This window comes from Thermobia domestica, chromosome 7 (genome assembly GCF_964235325.1).
Source record: "Thermobia domestica chromosome 7, izTheDome1.hap1.1, whole genome shotgun sequence".
Lineage (NCBI taxonomy): Eukaryota > Metazoa > Arthropoda > Insecta > Zygentoma > Lepismatidae > Thermobia > Thermobia domestica.
Genome location: NC_137460.1, coordinates 4,082,839 through 4,104,462, shown reverse-complemented (window position 1 = coordinate 4,104,462; position 21,624 = coordinate 4,082,839). Strand labels below are relative to the sequence as shown.

At 35.4% G+C, this 21,624-nt stretch overlaps 1 protein-coding gene across 1 annotated transcript in view; it reads left to right on the top strand.

The window, feature by feature from the left end:
- The window catches only part of LOC145689838 (discoidin domain-containing receptor 2-like), a 602,490-nt gene that overhangs the window by 445,636 nt on the left and 135,230 nt on the right, over positions 1-21,624 (top strand). Inside the window, exons 5-6 of the mRNA XM_081764058.1 lie at positions 13,117-13,264; positions 14,909-15,088. Of these exons, the coding sequence (XP_081620184.1) occupies positions 13,117-13,264; positions 14,909-15,088 (328 nt within the window). The remainder of the gene's footprint in view (positions 1-13,116; positions 13,265-14,908; positions 15,089-21,624) is intronic.

Here is a 21,624-nt window from a genome sequence, read left to right as displayed (position 1 = left end):
AAGTTTTCGTAATAAGAAACTGCCAACGGATTTTCAATTTTTCTTACATTTTATTTATGTATTTTTCTTCTTTTTTGATTTAATATAATTCATGAAAATTTCCCTTACCAACTTTTCTCGTCTTGATATAATAATAATAATAATTCCTACCGTTAGTATATCTATATATAAAATATGAAAAAAAAAAGTTTCGCAGCATGATAATTGAAATTCTGAGTTCCTCTTACGTATGGCAAACAATGTCTTTATGGCGCATCTTCTTGCTTTCACCCGGTTTCACTTTGTCATCAATTCTTCTTTTCGCTTCTATCTTCTTCTTCTCCATCCAACCAACGTTCGTATGTCTCTAAGAAATCCAAGACCAGTGATAATAAAAATGCAAATTGAATAAGAAAACTTCCGCGGAAAAGAACTGACTGTGTGTGTGTGTGTGTATGTACATATATATATATATATATATACGTTTATATAAAAATTCAAAAGGTAGACTGTTAGAAAACCCTCTTTTTCTCTTCTTTATACATTGGAGTACTCATATCCGGTTCGTTTCCATAGTTACGTTGGTGTGATGCTTTCTTTATAAACTACAGCGCTTCTTTCCTTAACTTTTTGATTCTTCTTATTGTCATTTTATCCTACTGAGGTTTATGCTTTCTTTTCTTATTCCTTTCTTGTTCATTTGTTAAATTGGGATGCGTAGGTTTCATTGCTCTAAGCTTCCAGGAAAGGCCAAATGTAAAACTGTGAATATTTCCTATAAATAGTGTATACTTTTGTTCTTTGTGTTCGAACAATTCATTCTTTAGACTGATTAGTTCTGTTTTGGGTTCTTACATAATGGCGAGGTCATGGGAAATGAGATATTGCTTTGAAGATGGGATCCTAATCACCAGATCAGAGGCGTTGTGGTACTCCCAGCAAGATTTGAAGCAGTAATGGTTTTTATTTGCTTATATATATTAAAGTTTTCGGTTCTCCCCTGGAGCCTTGTTCTTGGAGGATAAAAGTAGGAATAAGGAACCTATAGAATCTAGAGGTTTAATGCCGCTGTAACAAAAGCTCTCCACTAACTCATGTCCTTAGCTAGTTAGATCAAGTTTCTACTTTGTATTCCTATTTCTGCGAGATCCATCTTAATATTGTCCTCCCATCTGCGCCTAGATCTTCCTAATGGACGTTTTCCGATTGAATTTACAGTCAAAACTTTAAAAGTTCCTACTTTGTTCCATTCTGACTCCATGATCTACCCACCTGAAACTCTTGTACTTGATGACCCTAACACGTTTGGTAAACGGTATAAATTATACAATTCCTCGTTATGAAATTTCCGTTATTTTCCATTCCTGTTCTTCTTGGGTCCGAATATTCGTCTCAGGATTTTATTCTTAAATACTTTCTCTCAGAGTAAGCGAACATGTTTCGCAACCATACAGGACTACAGGCATGATTATTGTTTTAATTCCTCGACAGAATTCGCGACGAGAAAAGGTATTGGATTGAATTATAACACGAATTCCCTGCTTTCAATCGAATTTATATTTTTTCGTGGATATAACTTTGGTCTGTTAATATTTATCCTAGATATTTGCCTGTATCCACTTTCTCGAAAGTATTATGTGATTTTGATACATCCATAATTTATATTACTACGATCCAGACGAATTTCTATGTATTTAGTTTTCTCTGTATTTCCTTCTAAACCCATGTCCCTGCAAGCGTTTATCAAGGCTGCATTTCTTTCTATTGTTCCCCTATCATCCCCTATCAGACTTACATCAGCATACGCCATAACCTTGTGAATACCATTCATCTCTAGGGCCTGGTTGCTAGCTTTGATTTTCCTTATACCGTACTCGAGAAGAAAGTTGAATAATAATGGCTAAAACAACGCATTTCTATGTTTCAGGCCATTCTTGACGTGAAAGCTCGTGAACATGACTTTCCTTACTCGAACTTTACTTTGGGATTCATTTAAATACATCTTAATTAATCTAACTAGCCTCTTAGGTATTCCAAATTCTGTGAGAATGTTGTAAACGTTTCCCTCGTAACTGAGTTGTAGGGCTTTCTAAAATCAATAAATAATTTATGTACCTGGGTATCTTATTTTCGTTTCTTTTCGAGTATTTGTCGAATGATTAGTACCTGGTTGATCGATTTCGTCTAAATCCGCACTGATAATCTCCAATAATTTCATCTGCGCATGGGAGTCAATCTCGCTAATAGAATGTTTGAAGGATTTTATAGGATGTTGAGAGAAGAGAAATACCTCATTAATTATTACAATCAGTTTTGTCGCCTTTCTTGTGAATTGGAACAATGTTTCTTTCCAACTCTTGTGGCAATTCCTCCTTGTTCCAGGTAAGGAGACGGAATTTGTGAGCCCACCGGGAAAGGCCAATAAAGAAACAACTTATCTAGTACAATGCTACGAATTCTTCATCAAGTGATAATTTATTAAATTTTGTTAACATAATATTGTTATACTTATTTTACTTATTACCTAATACTGTTGTATGTTGTAGTCGAAAATGACTAACGTGTATCTGAAACTACGCAGTAGGTAAATGAAAGAGCAGATTAAGTTAGTTAAATTTTAGTTTATAGATTAAATTGGGTTAAGTTTCGGTTAGGTTAGATTTTCTTCGTTATATTTGATTACTATATTTTTGGCAGATCAAAGGTAATCTGCTTCCTCTCTTTACCTATGGTCACTTATTTTAAATATTACAAAACAAAGGGCTGGATCCATTGAAATTTGCAGAATAAAGCCTAAAATTAGTTGAACGCAAAGAGAGATTTATTATCTATTACTACTATGGCATATTTCAGTGCAAAATGGCCAACATGAACCGGCAACCTGCTGAGTTGACTAAGTTTTGGTTTTATATTAAATTGGGTTAATCTCGGTTAGGTTACTTATGTTATTTAAATTTGGTAAAAATAAACTTGTATCTGCTTAAATACAAACTAATTATTTGCTGAGCAGAACCATATATTTTCATTAAAAATTAAATACGTGTTACAGTTTCACCAACAAACTTTTTGGCTTCATCAGACATTATGAGATACAGAATAACTGTATATTCTTATATACATACACCAGCTAAGATATATTTCATCTGATTGGCTTCTAGCTCCTGCATTTGCTGTGTACCTATGATCATTTGTTTTAAAAATCTCAAAACAGTTCTGGATACATAGAAATTTTCACAATAAAACCTAAGAATCGTTGAATGCAAAGACAGATATATTACCTGTTGTATGTTTCAGTGTAAAGTGGCCAACAGTTACCCGAAATTTTGCACTAAATATGCAGGTTATGTTACAGTTTTTGTTGGTAAATTTTTATTGAGTTAGCTTTTATTAATTAAGTTTGATTAGTTTATCTTTGGCAGGCCTAAAGTAAATCTGCACTTTCTGTTTACCTGTGACCAATCATTTCAAAAACTGCAGAACAAAGTACTAGATCCATAGAAATGTCAACATTAAAGCTTAAAATTCGATCTATTACTCTTGTTGTATGTTTCAGTGTAGAGTGTCTGCAGTAAATACGAGGTAAACAGGTCAGGTTAGCACATTTTTGGTTGGGTTTGAGCTTAGAGTCTATTGTAAACACGAGGCAAAAAACGTACGTGCTAGACACTGACCAGCAGGGATGGTTAGTTCACATTTTGCTTGTAGATTGTATTGGGTTAGTTTCTGTTAGGTAAATTTGGTTAGCCTAGCTTTGGCAGACCTTAAATAAACCAATATCCGCTGTTTAAATATTAGAATTTGTTTTAAAAACAAAGTACTTGAGCCATAGAAACTTCTGCCATAAAACCGTTAATCGTAAAGGCAGAAGTATTGCGATAAGTGTTTTCAAAGAAAATCTTTAAGACGAGATTGAGGTGATGGTTAGCACTTGGCATAGTTCACACAGAGAAAGAACCCTTCGACTTGACTCTTTCGGGGAGACAGGATCTGAGAAAATGCTTCTTGTAGCTGTCTGAAGTTTTCATTTTTTCTCTCTTTCTTCCTTCCAGACTGCGCTAATGGCGAAAAATACTCGCAGCTCTTTTCTCACGTCTTTTTGAACGGGATGGGCGTTAAGCTTCCAGCACAAAACTTAACAGGAACCGTTCGTTCACATGTCAAGAAGGGAAGTTACAGATGGCAGCACAAACGCTTTCTAGTGGGAGAAAAGGGCAAAAAAAATTGACAAACGCAAACAAAAAATAATAACAAAAGAAAAGGAAAGAAAGAATAAAAAAAAAAGCCAAAGGTACAGCGCTACCTTGTTAGTGAATAAAAAAAAAATCGAAAATGTTGGCGCTGAAATCTGCAAAATGGAGTTTCGATCAAGGCAATTTGAATAGTGGAAAAGTAAAAGAACCAAACATATTTTGCCGTAGTCAAGAGATTTCGTAACAACGCATATATACTTCAGTTTGTTTTGTTTACTTCTATAAATATATTCGAGAAATATAAGAAACGACGCTCTCTCGACGAACTTTTATTTATTACGTATGTGTGAGTGCGATTTTTTTTTTTTTTTTTACATGCTTCTCAAATGGAGAAATAACAAATAACTGCAAAGATATCATTATCTACTGTTGTGCATTGAAAGCAATTTAATCTAAGTTATGACATAGGAAGTTCCTCTCTGCCAACATATCACACTAAATTGTGGATGCCAATTGTGAAAGAGGCAGTGGTGGATCTAGAAAGTAAAAACCGGGGGCCCGGACAGAAACCAGACTATAATAGTTATATCATGAGTACTTTAAAATATTTTTGTCACTCAAGAAACTGGGGATCCTAGACAAAAATTGTCTTGAGAAGAAAGAAGAAAAAGGATGTTAAGTTTCTTAACGAGTACTGTATCCTCATACAAAGGATAATAGTTACTGAACTTTTTACTAAAATTGTTCTGTATCCTCATACAAATGATAATAGTTACTGAACTTTTTACTAAAATTGTTCTGTATCCTCATACTAGAGACCTGCACGGGCCGAATTTTTCGGCCCGAGCCCAATCCAGCCCGAACGTACCTAGGCCCGGCCCAGCCCGAGTCCGAAAAGTTTTGGAGATTTTCGGCCCGAGCCCGGCCCGGCCCGATAAGTTTTTTAAAATTCTTGGTCCAAGCCCGGCCCGGGCCCGATAAATTTTTCAAGTTTTTGGCCCGACCCCGGCCCGATAATTTTTTTTTTTAAATAGCTCGAGCCCCAATCTTTCTCAAAATTTAGTATTAATTTTGACCTAACCTCAGAAACATTTTCTAAACTCTGGTTCACAACCTGACGCTTGCCTTCCGAATGGTACCATTGCCTCTTAGAACTTTGCCTGTCATCGAGAGAACAAAAACTCCATTCCCTGTAACAAAAATCTAACTTGATTGATTTTTAGCATAAAGTGAAGATAGCAATATTGTTTAGCGACAGGCAAAACATTCCCACTCCTTCTTGTTATATTTTGAGTTCAGTGAAGGTCAAGGTCAGAGCTCAATTAACCGCATAATACCTACAATCCTCTATAGTGAAAGTGGAGTCGCTAAGCGACACAAACTGTAAATAGCTATTGCCTTCTTTGTAACATTTTTCAAGGACACACTTCTTCGACGTTTGGCTTTATACTAATTATCGTTTAACGAAAGTCAATAATTATTAAAGAATTGTAATTGATCGGCCCCAGACCAACCCGACCTGAAGAGAAATTAGTGTCGGCCAGTCCAAGCCCGGCCCGGCCCAAAGAAAGAACAGTGTCGGCCCGCCCAAGCCCGGCCCGGCCCAAAGAAATTACAGAGTCAGCCCGCCCAAGCCCGGCCCGCGGGCCGGGCCGGGCTTCGGGCCTCGGGCCAGGCCCGGCCCGTGCAGGTCTCTACCTCATACAAATTATAATAGTTACTGAACTTTTTACTAAAATTATTCTGTATCCTCATACAAATTATAATAGTTTCTGAACTTTTTTACTAAAATTGTTCTGTATCCTCATACAAGTGATAGTAGTTACTGAACTTTTACTAAAATTTTTCTGTATCCTCATACAAATTATAATAGTTTCTGAACTTTTTTACTAAAATTGTTCTGTATCCTCATACAAGTGATAGTAGATACTGAACTTTTTACTAAAATTGTTCTGTATCCTCATACAAATTATAATAGTTTCTGAACTTTTTTACTAAAATTGTTCTGTATCCTCATACAAGTGATAGTAGTTACTGAACTTTTTACTAAAATTGTTCTGTATCCTCATACAAATGATAATAGTTACTGAACTTTTTACTAAAATTGTTCTGTATCCTCATACAAATTATAATAGTTACTGAACTTTTTACTAAAATTATTCTGTATCCTCATACAAATTATAATAGTTTCTGAACTTTTTTACTAAAATTGTTCTGTATCCTCATATAAGTGATAGTAGTTACCGAACTTTTTACTAAAATTGTTCAAACTTACGATGTCGGTGATCGCACTCGAACGAACTTATCTTGAACAAGTTGAAGATAGTTTGATCTCCATTAAACTAAATGAGAGCAAGTCCCATTGAAGTTAGCGATTTCTAACACCTTAGAGGTTAGCAAGCGCAAGACTTTTGGAATTAGCAAATGTAGTCCAAGAAAACGAAAGTTCATTTGAGGTTAGCAAACGCCTGACCAATTTGAGATACAGCACAAGAGAGACCCAGTTTAATTGAGGCTAGCGACCGCGAGTGACGTTTGTATTATCGAATTCAGTCCAAGAAAACGTGAGCCTTTTTCAGATTGGGAAACACAAGCACCTTTGAGGTTAATCGCGAAATTCATTAAGGTTAGAGTATGCAGTCCGAGAGACCATGCCATTGCAGTTAGCAAGCATGAATCCCTTTGAGATGATCGAGTGAAATTCGAGGAAGCTCGACTCCCGCTGAGATTGCCAAGAACGAGCTCGTTTGAAGTTAGCAAGTGCAGTCCTATTGAGGTGAACGAGTACAAGTCCCTTTTGAGGAATAACAAGCACAATCCTCTTTTGAGGCTAACGAGCACAAGCCTCTTTTGAGGTTAACGAGCACAAGTCTCTTTTGAGGTTAACGAGCACAAGTCTCTTTTGAGGTTAACGAGCACAAGTCCCTTTTAAAGTTAACGAGCACAAGTTCCTTTTGAAATTAACGAGCACAAGTCCCTTTTGAGATTAACGAGTAAAGAGAGAAGCGAGCACAAGTCCTATTAAAACCAGAGAACGCAAGTCTTCTTGAGGTTAGCAAGCACGAAGGTGATTGAATTTAGATTGTGGAGTCCGATAGATCGCAAACTTCGTAGAGCTTGGGAAGCGCGAGACCCATTAAGTAGAGATGGCGTGGGTCAATGAAAACTTGACCCATGATGCACGCTTTCCTCTCAACTGACTAAAGGGTTTATACTTGTAATAAGACAAGGCTGTGAAATTATTATTAATCGGAGTTTAAATTTCTACGGTCAATCGCTCAAGCATCGCTTTGTTACAATATTCGTGGATCTGACCTTTACGTATAAAATGGTAAAGTGTTTGTGATGGGCCATATTACGATTAATTTCAATTTAATTATATATATATATATATATATATATATATATATATATATATATATATATATATATATATATATATATATATATATGATTATTTCTTTGTTGAATTATAGATACTTTTCAGCGGAGAATAGGATGAAATTTGAAAGTCTCTCAAGGAAAATAATAATAATAATAATAATAATAAAAAACTGTAAAATTCGATTGTGTCTCAAAGGTAAGTGCTATTGTAATTATTACAATTACAAATATCAATATCCAAAAATGTCTGAAGTTTTTTTTTTTCATTTACATGTATTCAAATAAGTAAATAGAAACAAATGAAAAAGAAAGAAATATGGAGACCTTGAAAGTAAAACGTAGACAAATTCACCAGTGTTCAGATGCACTAAGTACACTGAGTCAGAGTGGGTCACGGTAGCTGGTGGCTCACAGTGGATCAGATCGTGTGTTTACCCACGACCCATTGACCCACTCATAAATATTGACCCACGACCTACTAACCCACTTCATCTCTGCCATTGAGATTAGTGAGTGCAATCTGAGAAAGCATGAATCTCACTGAAGTTAGCGAACCGGAGTCCGATTAAGTTAGCAAGAACAAGTTCAACCGAAAGCGAGCTTCCATTGACTCTGACAAGCTCAAATTTGAATAAAATTCGTCCACAAAATAATGAACATCTCTCCATTTTACACGTCTTGTTTCAAATCCTATGCAGGGAATCAAAGAGATAAAACTTGGTATTCTCTAATCTATGCAAAACCTCTGGGTCTGCATGTCGTGAAGGTGTGTAAAAAGAATGACTCGGATAAGACCTGCAGAGGATCACAGAGTTCACCAGTGCAATATATGTGTACACACCTATATATACATGGCTAAAGGGAATGTCAACAGGGGAGAGAGGAACGTACAGCAACAGCAGGGCGTGAGAATCATACAGGTTTACAAGGTGTGAAGATTTTGCTTGTGGTCAAATAGAATGGAAGACCAGATTTTTCGTTAACACTTGCGAGCAAGATTTGCCAGTATTTTTGCGTGACCACAAAGCAACACTGATACGTCTATATATGCCGAAGAGGCTTTTAGAATATATATATATATATATATATATATATATATATAATGGTGGAGAGAGGAGGAGAAAGAAGAAGTAAATGCAAAATGGCGTGGAGAATCACATGGGAACCTACCACAAAGATGAGAATAGAGATAAGCGGAGATAACAAGGCGTTTATTTCGTTCAGATTCGTTACAAGTTGTTAAACACGTGGAGTAAGAACCTCGTGCGCTGTTGCGTTGTAACTTTATGGAAAAGAATTGTCACATTAAACATTTATGAATTCTCTAAGTTTTATATGTCTATTATAAAATGGTAGCATGTTATAACACTACAACCATTATTGTTATTGTTATTATTATGAGTCTTTTCGTTAAAACACCCTGCTGGAGCCCGCTGTCTGCCCCAAAAAATGTTCTTAACACTTTTGTTGTTGCGAGAAACAAGTTAGTTTGTGTGTGTGTATATATATGCATATTACTTAAATTACCATAAACATATTAATATGTATGTATATATATGTATGAACAATTAGGCACTCTCGCACTCATGTAATCATATAAATATATATTTTAAAACATTTCTTGACGTCGTTGAAAGCATTGTATAAGTAATTTTACATATTTTAAGGATATTTCTTTTTATGTAATGCAGCAATTTCTTCTTTTACAAGCGGTAATAAAAATGGCGTTACAATACATCTTAATATAAGCCTACAATATATAGTGGGACAATGTTACCATATAGATATGTAGGTTTACCCAAACTCTGAATCCCAATATTTCTAAATACAGTAGGACGTCGATAATCCGAACGTCAATAATCCGAAACGTCAAAAATCCGAACGCAGTCCCTAGAAGCTTTCAACATTTTCTCTTAGCGTTAGCGATAAACAAATAATAGGATTGTCCGTCGGCGTTGTGTGAGGTCAGTTCATTCATATGTAATTGTTTGGCATACATATTTTTATTTTTATTTTCCTTTGGGCCTATAAAAGGTAAGTTTTAAGTGTGACTTACAAGAACAGTGTAATTTAGTGTACGAGCAGGTTTTTCAGAAACATTAAATGTAAGTAGCCTTACGTACGGTATTGTAATTACTGTATGTACTGTATATCCACTGTATCGATAAAAGAGCATACCGTACAATATATTTAAGCCTAAATGGCATTCCGAACAATTTGAAAATCCGAACTACCTGTGGTCCCAATTAGTTCGGATTTTCGGCTTCCTATTGTATTTGGCTTCTATTAACGTACACCATGATCAGTGGCATATTTAAGAGGGAGGCTTTCGCACTTAAGTCACCCGAAATTTTGTTTACTATTTTAAAGTAAATGAAATATCTTGCAGAATTTTCACATTTACAGGAATAAAGTTAGCAAAGCCTATTACTTTTGGCACGTAACGAAAGGAAGAAAAAGAATTACCTTCAATCATAACACTAGTAAATTCAATAACAATGATGAGTTTCCTACCACTTATAGGCCTTAGTAATGATAAGATTCCTAGAATTATTGCAGTAAGTTCCCTACCAGTATGAGCTCTCTATTAGCGGGTAGCATGCTGCTCTAGTGAATTTTCTAGCAGCTATGAGTTCATTAACACTGATGAATTATCTACAGTGGTACCAATGGTAAGCTCCCTTCCTGTCGTGAACTCCCCCCTAGCATTGAAACATCACAATGCGAATAATATTACAGATAATTTGAAAGAGTAAAAGAAATTGGTAAGGACATTTAGGAATAAGTTGTATTATGAGGAGTGTGATAAAAGGTACGGTAGGTCTATAGGTTGAGATCTTAAGAGGCTATTATTAGAGGACCGTATAAAAACAGAAAAATTAGGTAGGTCAAGATGAAGATATTAGCTCGGCTATCGTGAAACTTTTATTGGGGCCAGCCAAAGTTTAGGGGGGGCGGCCCCCTAGCTCTCCCCGTGGATATGGGCCTGTCTCGATCCCACTAGAATTTGTATTTGTCATTTTCAAATACTGGACTTGAGTGATAATTGTACTATGGCTTGGTATCGTGATTAATTCCCTTATGTTTTTATTATTATTATTATTATTATTATTATTATTATTATTATTATTATTATTATTATTATTATTATTATTATTATTATTATTATTATTATTATTAGATTATGTTCAAGTTTTTCATCTGCTAAGTACTAGATAAAATTTCTGTTACGTTAAAAGACATGACGATAATTGGATAAACAAGTTTAAAAAAAATTAAAATTAAAGAAATGTCTTTCAACAAAAACAAAGGAAGATTTTGGTTGTTTTTGTTTTTTTGTTGCGTGTAGAGTGAGTGACTCTTTCATGAGCCAAAAGACATGATAACTGGCTACCAGAAGTGATAATTACAGAGTGTTTCAAACAGACGTGGCTCGTTGTTCCCGAGAAAAACCCGCCGAGTTACTTCACCACATTTTTAGCACGCGACTTCCATCCCTTTGTTGTGGCTGTTTATTCTTAAATTTCGTCTGACCTTGCATTGTTGAGGCCCCCCTTTTTTATTCTAGCTCCTCTCATTAGCTCCCTGATCCGCCATGTTGATCTCTCAGTTTATTATACACTTAAGACTCGTAATGGTGGCTTTTTCGCAAAACTTCTTTTCCTTCTGAAAACGTCGCCAGTTGTTGCAAACAAGTGAGTTTCTTGAAGTGTGAATAAGCGTGTGAAATTCTGAGGAAGTTCTTTAGCTCCGCCCATAGAAGCCTTGTTTCATCAGCTACTTGATGCTCTGTTGCCAAGTCGAATTAATTCTGGCTTAATGGTCTTCGAATACCGAACAGCATTCTGGTCTATAAAAGTGATAAATTATTCATTTCATTGCAGCATAGAAATCTTTATTATATAAATCATAATAATAATAATAATAATTCTTATTCATATTACATTATATTTAGTATGTCACTATTGTAACTAATAAGGTTTGCTCATGAAATTACAACGTTGGATTGGCAAGTAAATTGCAAAGAATTCATTATTAAATTACAGTCTGTAGTTGAATAAAATGAATATTAAAATAATCATTCTAGATCATTGCATTTGTCAAAATTAGTAAAATTGGATTTTACCACGTGTCCCACTAATCATGTACAGTGCAATAAGTTCTTCACTACACTTCTACTAAATAATTGCTACAATTCAGTACTGGTAATCATTGAGTATTACATCACTGGCGCGCAGGATCTGTGGTTCGATCCAAGCTTCTGCCAACTGGGCATTGTGTTAAAAAATACCGTGCTGGTGGGATTTCTCGGAGTTCTCCCGTTTCCTCCCACTTTCCTTATTCCACAATTATCATCCATCTCATCATCACCGTCTCCCGTAGCCGTTGTGTATAAGTGTAGAACGTTAAACTCATATATATATATATATATATATATATATATAGTATATGTAGTGGATCATTTATTTTGATACGGTCTTGAAATATACATTTCTAACAGTGATACAAACTCATAATATTGACACGTGTACTATTAACAGTGACACATATACTCCTTGCAGTCATACCATACTCATATATAATCATACTTACTCCTACATACTCATATATATACTCATACATACTCATAACAGTGACCCATATACTCATAACAGTGACATATATACTCATAACAATGATACACATATTCATAATAGTGACACATATACTCATAACAGTGACACATATACTGCTAACAGTGACACATACACTCATAACAGTATTACACATACTCATAGCAGTCACACATATACTCATAACAGTGACACACACATACTCATAACAATGACACATATACTCCTTGCAGTCATACACATACTCATAACAGTGACGCTTATACTCATAACAATGATAAACATATTCAGAATAGTATCACATATACTCATAACAGAACACAAATACTCATAACAGTGACACATACACTCATAACAGTGTTACACATACTCATAACAGTGACACACATACTCATAGCAGTGACACATATACTCATAACAGTGACACATATACTCCTTGTAGTCAGACACATACTCATAACAGTGACGCATATATTTATAACAGTGATACACACATTCACAATAGTGATATACATATTCAGAATAGAGACACATATACTCATAACAGTGACACATATACTCATAACAGAACACAAATACTCATAACCAGGGACGTACGCAGGAATTTATTTCGGGAGGGGTCCAAACACAATTTCAGTCTAAATTATATTAAAAATTGTAAATTGCCTCTAAAATTACACTAAGTTTATAATAAAAGTCCGGATTTGGAGAGGTCCGGACCCCCAGGGCTCACCCCCTGCGTACGTCCTGTTCATAACAGTGACACATACACTCATAACAGTGTTACAATACTCATAGCAGTAACACATTATACTCATAACAGAGACACGCATACTCATAACACAAGGTATTCTTCTAAAGAAATATGAATGCTGTCCAAGAAGTGTAATGTTTTAAAACGTCATTAAGTAGTTTTCTCCTCTGTTACTCTTATGTTTGTTTCTTTGCAGGTGATCACTGGGAACACCAATACTTATCTGGAAGTGAAGACAGAGTTGGACCCTCCAATATTGGCTAGTCGAATAAGGTTCTTCCCTTACAGTTACCACTTCCGAACAGTGTGTATGCGAGTGGAAATCTACGGGTGCTACTGGAATGGTAAGTTCACAATGGATATTCCTACTCACTGACAAGAAATAGCTTATTCCAGCGTCTCCCAGAAGTTTTTCAAATGGAAACCATTTTTAATAGTCAAAAAGTTCTACGAACCATCGTACTCTTGTCCTCTTCAAAAGCAAACATCATTTTTTGGTGATGTTTTGAGAGTTATCAATTTACTTATATTTCTAAAAATAGTATTAATTATATTTCCCTCAATTTTATATTTATATTAAGGGAAGAAAATTTGTAGTTTTTTTTTTTAAATAAGTAAGTATAATAAACTCTGGAAAATACAATAAATAGAATCACCCGAAAGCTACATTTATGAATGAATGAGGTGGATAGGCACCGTTAACTGTCGAGATGTTAACGACGGAATGACTCTATTAGTAAATTCGGCCGAGATAATAGCAGTTAAAAAGCAAAATATCCTTTTATTATAGGCAACCAACATCTCTTTGCTAAAGTGTAGGTTGCATAAAAGCTAGGAAGTATTATAGATTTTAAACGGGATATAAATAGACACCGTTCCCCGTGAAGATGTTAACTGCTTGACTTTATTAACAAAATTCGGCCGAAAGAATAGTAGTAAGAAAAGCTACATGTCTCTTTTGTTATAGGCAAAAAACATGCCTTTGCTACTGTGCAAGTTGCATAGAAGCTGAGGAGCGTTATAGATTTTAAACGGGAGATAGATAGCCACCGTTACCCGTCAAAATATTAACGGATTGACTCTACTAACAAATTCGGTCAAGATAATAGCTATAAGAAAAACCTCACTGCTATCCTTTTATCTTCGGCAACCAGCATTTCTTTGTTGCTGTGCAGGTTGCATAAAAGCTAGGGACTGTTATATATTTTAAACGGGATATAAATAATCACCGTTACCCCTGAAGATGTTAAAGGATTGACATCTCTAATGAACTCATCTCCATAGCTATTTATTACAAAAACAGAATTCAAATATTCGATTTCGCTCAAGAGATATAACGTAGAACTAACATACGTATTAACATTACACTATTATAAGGCCCTGGAGCGTCATTCTGATAATAAATTAGAATTTCTGCCATCTTTTATACATGATTGAGATTCTGGAGGATAGTGTATGGTGTACAATTCACTTGAATTTTATTCTGTCTTTTTCGGAGTAATGTTCAATCTAAGGGGACCTCGATGGTTACCACAGTTTGAAAAACCCTGATTCAGACACGTATCTAGAAAATTTTGTTGGAAAGGTTGCAAACTTTTGAGGCGGGGATCCAAGAGTACAAGTCGTTCATGAAGAGTACAAGAGTACAAGTATTACTATGCATAGCATAGTTCGGAAATCTAGAAACAAAAGAACTAGTTGGAACTTACATCTGGTCATTACAAAATCGTCTGAAATTTGATTTAGTATTAATAATGATTTGGTTATGATAGTTGATTAATCATTTTAAAGTTATTGTGTACTTGTAATAAAATTTTGTAAAAAAAAAAAAAAAAAAAAAAAAAAAAAAAAAAAAAAAAAACAAATGAAAGACGATTTTTCCTCCGCAATAGGGAAACTACGTGTCTAAATCTTGTGTATATGTTGTAATGATTAAAGACACGAGTGAATGTATTTGTCTGAATAATATATTTTGTTGTCATTCACAGACGGAATACTCAGCTACTCAATGCCTCAGGGAGATAAACGAGGGTCTGGATGGGAGTTCTACGATGCCACGTATGATGGCTTTTGGGAAGGTGACCTCTTAAGGAATGGACTGGGTCAACTGACAGATGGAAGAGTGGGACCTGAAAACTTCAAAATGGCTTATTACGAATATGAAAGAGGTAAGTGCGATTATAAGTTTATGTTCTAAATCTGTTAAGGTTAATTCATACATAGTGTGCCGTTCCCTTGCCGTGCCCCGTGTGTGCCGTTTCTTTTCAGATCTTAACGTTGAAAATTCATTGGGTTGTCTTTTTTTGAATCACAAATGACGTGTCGTGGCCCGACAGGCAACATTAAAAGAGAAACCAGTCCGGTCGTAGCTCGTTGGCTCCGATCCTTCGGCTTTCTTCGGAGCACACGAAGCGACACGAAGTTCATCAGAACCATGGAAAGGGAACGCGGCTGAGGCATGTTCAGAACGTGGCAGGGGAATGCGTAGGCACGGCACACTATGTGTGAATTAACCTTTAGAATAACAAAGTGATAATAATCTCACTTTAATCGTATAAAGCTTTCTGGTGAATGTATTTTGACGCAGAAATTTAACAGCTGATGCGTTAAGTTTTTAATTTTTTTTTCGTATTTGGTAATACTAGACTTTGTAGATGGTATCAATTGAGATCATTTGGTGCCTATTTACGAGTATGACAAATAGCCCTAATTTCTTCAATTAGTTGTCATAAATACAGTGATAAAAAATACGGTAAATGTAGTTGCACAGTGCCATCTATCGATGTTGTATCAACTAATAAGCCCGGTAGCCTAACTCTTGGGTACAGTCAATGTTGACTTTCAACGAGTTCTGATAAGTTAGTTGGCTTCCAGAGGCAGAAAAATCAGGACGTTAAGAGTGTCTGTCTCTCGCCAATTTTAAGTTTTGTTTTAAGGTGTAAAAAAAGAAGTGCCAAAGAATCTCATGAAATGTCAACATCAGTGTATGGCGATGAGGTGGTGGCATTGAAAATTGTTTACAAGTGGTACGAGCGATTCAAAAGTAGCAAGGAGTCGGTTGAAAACGAGCAATGATCGAGACGCCCTTTGTCGTCAAAAACAGATGAAAACGTATAAAAAGTGGCACAAAAGATTTGTTCAAACAGGCGAATAATTATTCGAGAGCTTTCCGAAGAGCTAAACATGTCGTATGAGTCCGTGAAAAGCATTTTAACCGCCGATTGAATGAGAAAATAGTTTCCTTCTTCACCACGAAAAGCGCCGTGCCACATCTTGCTTTTGATCCTCAAGTTTTTGGCCGAAAAAAAGTATTCCTGTCTGTCCACATTCGCTGTGCTCTCAAGATAACTTCCATACAACTTCTGGCTCTTCCCAAACATTAAAACCGTGCTTAAAGAAAAACGTTTTGACACTATTCCTCACATTGAGAGAACTACGACAGAGCAGCTGAATGCCCTTCCAAAAGAAGCCTTCCAGAAATGCTTCTAGTCATGGATTCAACGTTGGGATAAGTGCATTGCTAGCCAAGGACAGTACTTTGAAGGAGATTAAATCAAATTCCGTCTAAGCTTATTACTTTCGTTCTAATAAAACTATTCACCGTGTCTTTTGATCATACCTCGTAGCTTAACAAGGCAACTGTTCATAGGCGCCGACTTGGGGGGGGGGGGAAGCCTATTATGTTTTGTTCTTTGTATATTAATCATCTGATTTCTGGCCACTTCTATTTGCCAAATGAAGCATTTTCGGATCTATTACTATTATTATTATTCAACATCCAAGCAAAGAAGTAAAGAAGAGAAATATGTTGTTGACAAAACCAAACATACATCGATGGGATTCCTCGTGGTTACGTGGTTAAAACTCCGGTGCCTGTGCAGAAGGCCGAGTTTGAGGAAGGTACTCTGGTTTGAATTATAGCCACGGATCTACGTCTAATATAACCTAGTAGTCTATGTGCTATATATTTCTTGTGTCCTGGCAATCCTGTCCTACCACAGAGAAAATACATGGGTGTTGAAAGATACAAAAAGAACGAAAAAAAAAACAAGAAAGGTGGCGTTGTCTGCTATCAGTTGCTTGAATTATATTTCTGTTCATACTCAAGGAACAACTCGGTGACGCAACTCAGTTGCTGTGTATGAAAGGGCTATGTCTTAAACCGAACACATTTGTCGCGCAATGTTCTGGGCTTTTTAGTAATACTTCGTAACGTATTCGTAACTTCTTTTTCGTCACACACACAAAAGTTGCGAAGCACTGCTCTAGGAAGGAGTTTGATAAACAATCATTACACGAATTCGTCAGTTAACTTTCTTTAAACATAAGTGTAGCGTGTAAAGCGTCAATTATATAGGTAAAACATTTTTGAACCTCAGAGCAAATCTCCTTGTTGCTAGCCTTCTGCACAGTTAGCAAGCAATTGAGCAAACACCATATTGATTTCAAGAACTTCTATTCTAAACCTGTTTTTAATTCTGTATGTTCTTTGTCAAAATATTGTAATATATACGGTACAGCGAACATGATCCGATTTTTAAACCTTAGTATTCAATATAAAAGATTTTCTTCCATTTCATGTTCATTAGGAGAATATCTCTTTCTGTTAGTCTGACGTGATGTCAAAAAGATGAAAAGTGTTTTGTTCTTTTGAAAAATAGAAATATAAATTCTCGGAAATTCATTACGAGTCTTATCCTATCGTCGTGGTGTATCAATGGTTGCCAGAAGCAAAGGCTAATGAGAAACACAGCTCTGATACTCTTGAAATCTTACAACAAAGGCCTGTTCTCGATTCTTATCTCTCAGCACGTGTCGCGCTAAAGGATTATTTGCGAAGCACCAAGAAAGGATTAAAAAAAAAAGTTCCTTTTGTTTCGTCCCTCTCCGGGTTCCTGTTTCTGAGCTAGGTGTTGCAGCACACAGACAGGGAAAAACCATTGAAAAATCGTCAACGTACCGACACAACAATTTAACCTCGCAAATAATCAGGAAGTGAAGTAACCTATGAGAACTTGTGTGTGTGTGTGTGTGTGTGTGTGTGTGTGTGTGATAGAGAGGGGGGAAGGGGGGAGTTGTGAGATGAGGGTTAAGTAGCTTTACTGTTTCAGCAGCTTAAAGCAAAACCGCATGGTCTTGTGTTGGAAGGGTTGGTTTTTCCCCTTCTGTGTGTTTGTACCGTTTCATTCTACTATATTCCCCTCTGCTATTTTCTTTCTAATATTTCGCAAAACACTCACCACTAGACAGTTACTCAACACTGAATTTTTGTTCTTTCATGCTTTTTTTTTGTCTCCCTATCCTTTCCCCCCCCCCTTTTTGTACATTCTCCATACATTTCGCGACCTTTCTCTCGCCGGTTTTTGTTTTCCCAATCTTTTGACACAGACAACTTCATTACAAAAGGTCTTAGCGAGAACATCATAGCCAACTTAGGATAATGTTTACTAGTGTTAGAATATCGTGATCTGTCTCTTCTTGAAATCTGTTGTGTGATAATGGAAATTAGTTGAAAGGGATCGTTGTGAGAAAGGGTTGAATTATTTACACAGCGAATACACAATAAAGTGAAATTCAGTTTAGCGTCTCACGATTTTGCCTTGTACACTGTAAATAATAATAATAATAATAATAATAATAATAATAATAATAATAATAATAATAATAATAATAATAATAAAACAGAATTTAAACACTTTTAGTACAGATGTTGAGGGGGAAAATATATGAAGTGTGTGTTTATAAAGTGTGCTTCGCGTGTCCAAACGCGTTCATTCTCCGAAAACAGTACCTAGTAGACCTATAACAAATTTAAAACACTTCTTCTCGGCAGACAGTTCGAAAATAAAATGATAACATACATTTTGCACATTTTGTACATACATCTCGGACATACTTGGACAACTCAGTATCTACAAGGGGTGAATATGTGTCATCTGGAGGTGCTCAAAGAGTGCCGGTAATGTGTACAGTGTCCTACTGTGTCTAAAAGTAGTTTCGGTATTTTTTCCAGTGTAGAGTTGTAGGTTAAAGGAGACCGGTGCTAAATGAAAATGAATGCTTATGGTAGAACTGGTAGGAGCAAGGAAAATACACGATATTGTCCATAGTGAACTATCATGATATGTATGATATCGAAGGCTCCAGACATGAAGGCTCTACCACTGAGTCACTATGTTAATCATCGTCATCATCATAGACATCCTGCCAGTATTGGCAGGTCAGTTGCCGCAACTGACAACCTACGATTTTTATGCTTTGATATCGTCCATTAATTGTAGTCTCCTTCGTCCTCTTCCTCTCTTTCCTGCCACCATACCCTTTAGCACGTTCCTTAAGATACAGTTTCTTCTTAACCAATGTCCCAACCAGTTTCTCTTCCTCTTCTTAATAATAGCTAAAATTGTTATTTTCTATCCTATCATTTCTAACATCCTCTCATTCCTTTTCCCGTTCGACCCAACTAATTCTCAACATTCTTCTCCACACCCACATTTTGGAAACTTCTAGCCGTTTTCCATAATTTTTACATAATGTCCATGTTTCTCCCCCATACAGTATAATACTCCACACGGAATAAGGAAAGAATTATTCACAACTCACAATATTTTACTGTATATTACTCTAATGGAAGTTTTAACAGAGGAAAATACAAGTCTCGATAAAACTAAAAAAAAATACCCAGAATGGACTGAAAATTTGACTTACAATGGTATCCAACCATAAACCTCCAGACAAGCTTCTAACGGGTATCAACAATATAGAGGAATGTGAGTGGTCGATTGACATTGATTGCTTGACTTTCTTAAGCCACTTCGTTACTGGGAAAGGGAATAGGATATATGAGAATTTCCCAATAATAATAATAATAATAATAATAATAATAATAATAATAATAATAATAATAATAATAATAATAATAATAATTCCAATTCAAACAAAAATTGAGTGCTTTCACAAATCTTTGAACAGAACAGAAAAGCATGTGGAAATTCATACGCGTAAATATGTGTTGTAATTACAATAATACAATAATTAAAATAGTTCATACTGTTTACAGCGAATAGGCGATGGTAAAAACTGCTACAGCCTAGCTATTATTAGAGTGTATATACTGCAGCCTGGTTATTGGCATTTTAAAAGTGAGGTTGTTCCTGATTCATACGTGATCGTCCACTTATACGGAATATCCAGATATCAGGAGCACAGTTTTACTATGTTCGAAATGATTTGCAGATGTAGTACTAATGATCCGTGAACTGTAAGAAAAAAAAAAAAACGAGGTCTTGAATAATTGTTAATCTGTTCCAAAGTAAAGAATTCAAGTTGATCTAAAGCTCGAATGACAATTATTCATTCATAAAAATGACGACTTTTTAATTGATCTGGAGCTTTTGTCAATTACAAAGTAAAAAGAAATTGATTACAAGTTTTAAATTGCTGCTAACCGACCATAAAAATAAAGAGTTCAAGTTTGTCTTAGCCCTGAGTTACTGCCAATCAAGCTAGAACAATAAAACTACTTGATTAAGGGTTGAAGTAAAAATAGTTTAGATTAATTTGAAACTGAATTATTATCTCTCAATCATAAATGTAAAGAATCTAAGTTGACCTGGAGCGTTGATGAATTACAAACATTCGACCATAAAAGTAAAATTAATAAATCTGGAACCTTAAATTGTCATCAGTTACAAAAGTAAAACATTTAAATTGATTTGAAGTTGAATTGGAGTTCAAGTTGATCTGGTGCCTTTTTTTTTTTTTTTTTGTCAATCTACCATAAAAATGTGGAGTTCAAACTGATGTTAAACGCTGAATTGCTATCAATTGATCACTAAATGAGAGAGTTAATTCATCTGAAGCATTTGATTCTTACAAGTCTATTAGAAAAGTAAAGAGTTCAATTTAACTTAGTGCCTTGAATTGATGTTACAAAAGTAAGGAGTTCAGTTTGATAGAGCTTTGATTTGTTATAAATCTCTTGCAGAAGTAAGGAGTTCAGTGTAATAAAGCTTTAATTCAGTATAAATCTTTTACAAAAGTAAAAAGTTCAATTTATCTTAGAGCCTTGAATTGAAATAAATGTTACAAAAGTAAAGAGTTCAGTGTGATACAGCTTTGTATAGTATAAATCTTTTACAAAGGTAAAGAGTTCAGTTTGATAGAGCTTTGATTTGTTATAAATCTCTTACAGAAGTAAGGAATGAGCTCCCTCGTGGCTAAGTGGTTAGCGTACGCGCCTTTTTCGTGGGTAACCTGAGTTTGATTCCCAGCGGGACCTCATGTAGTTCAGATTTCACGTTAATATCCACGTCTTATATAGCCTCGCTGCTGAAAGTGTCGCTAAAATCAAATCAAATCAAATCAAATCAAGAAGTAAGGACTTCAGTGTGATAAAGCTTTGATTTGGTATAAATCTTTTACGAAAGTAAAGAGTGCAATTTGATTGTATCCTTGAATTGCCAATCGACGCAACATAAAATTTGTAAATAATCTGGAGATGCGAATTGCTGTCAGTGGGAGATAAAAGTGAAGCTTCTTGATTGAGATATTGGCGTTTTCTTTAGAACGTTGGAAACTCTGTAAATATAGTGTTAGTGGTTGTAGACCTAAGGAGAGATATCATGGAAATCGTTTTTGTTAAACGAAGGAGAGAGTACCTCTACCATAAGCAGAAGCTTAGAAGCTTAGGTTGTTGCTTAAT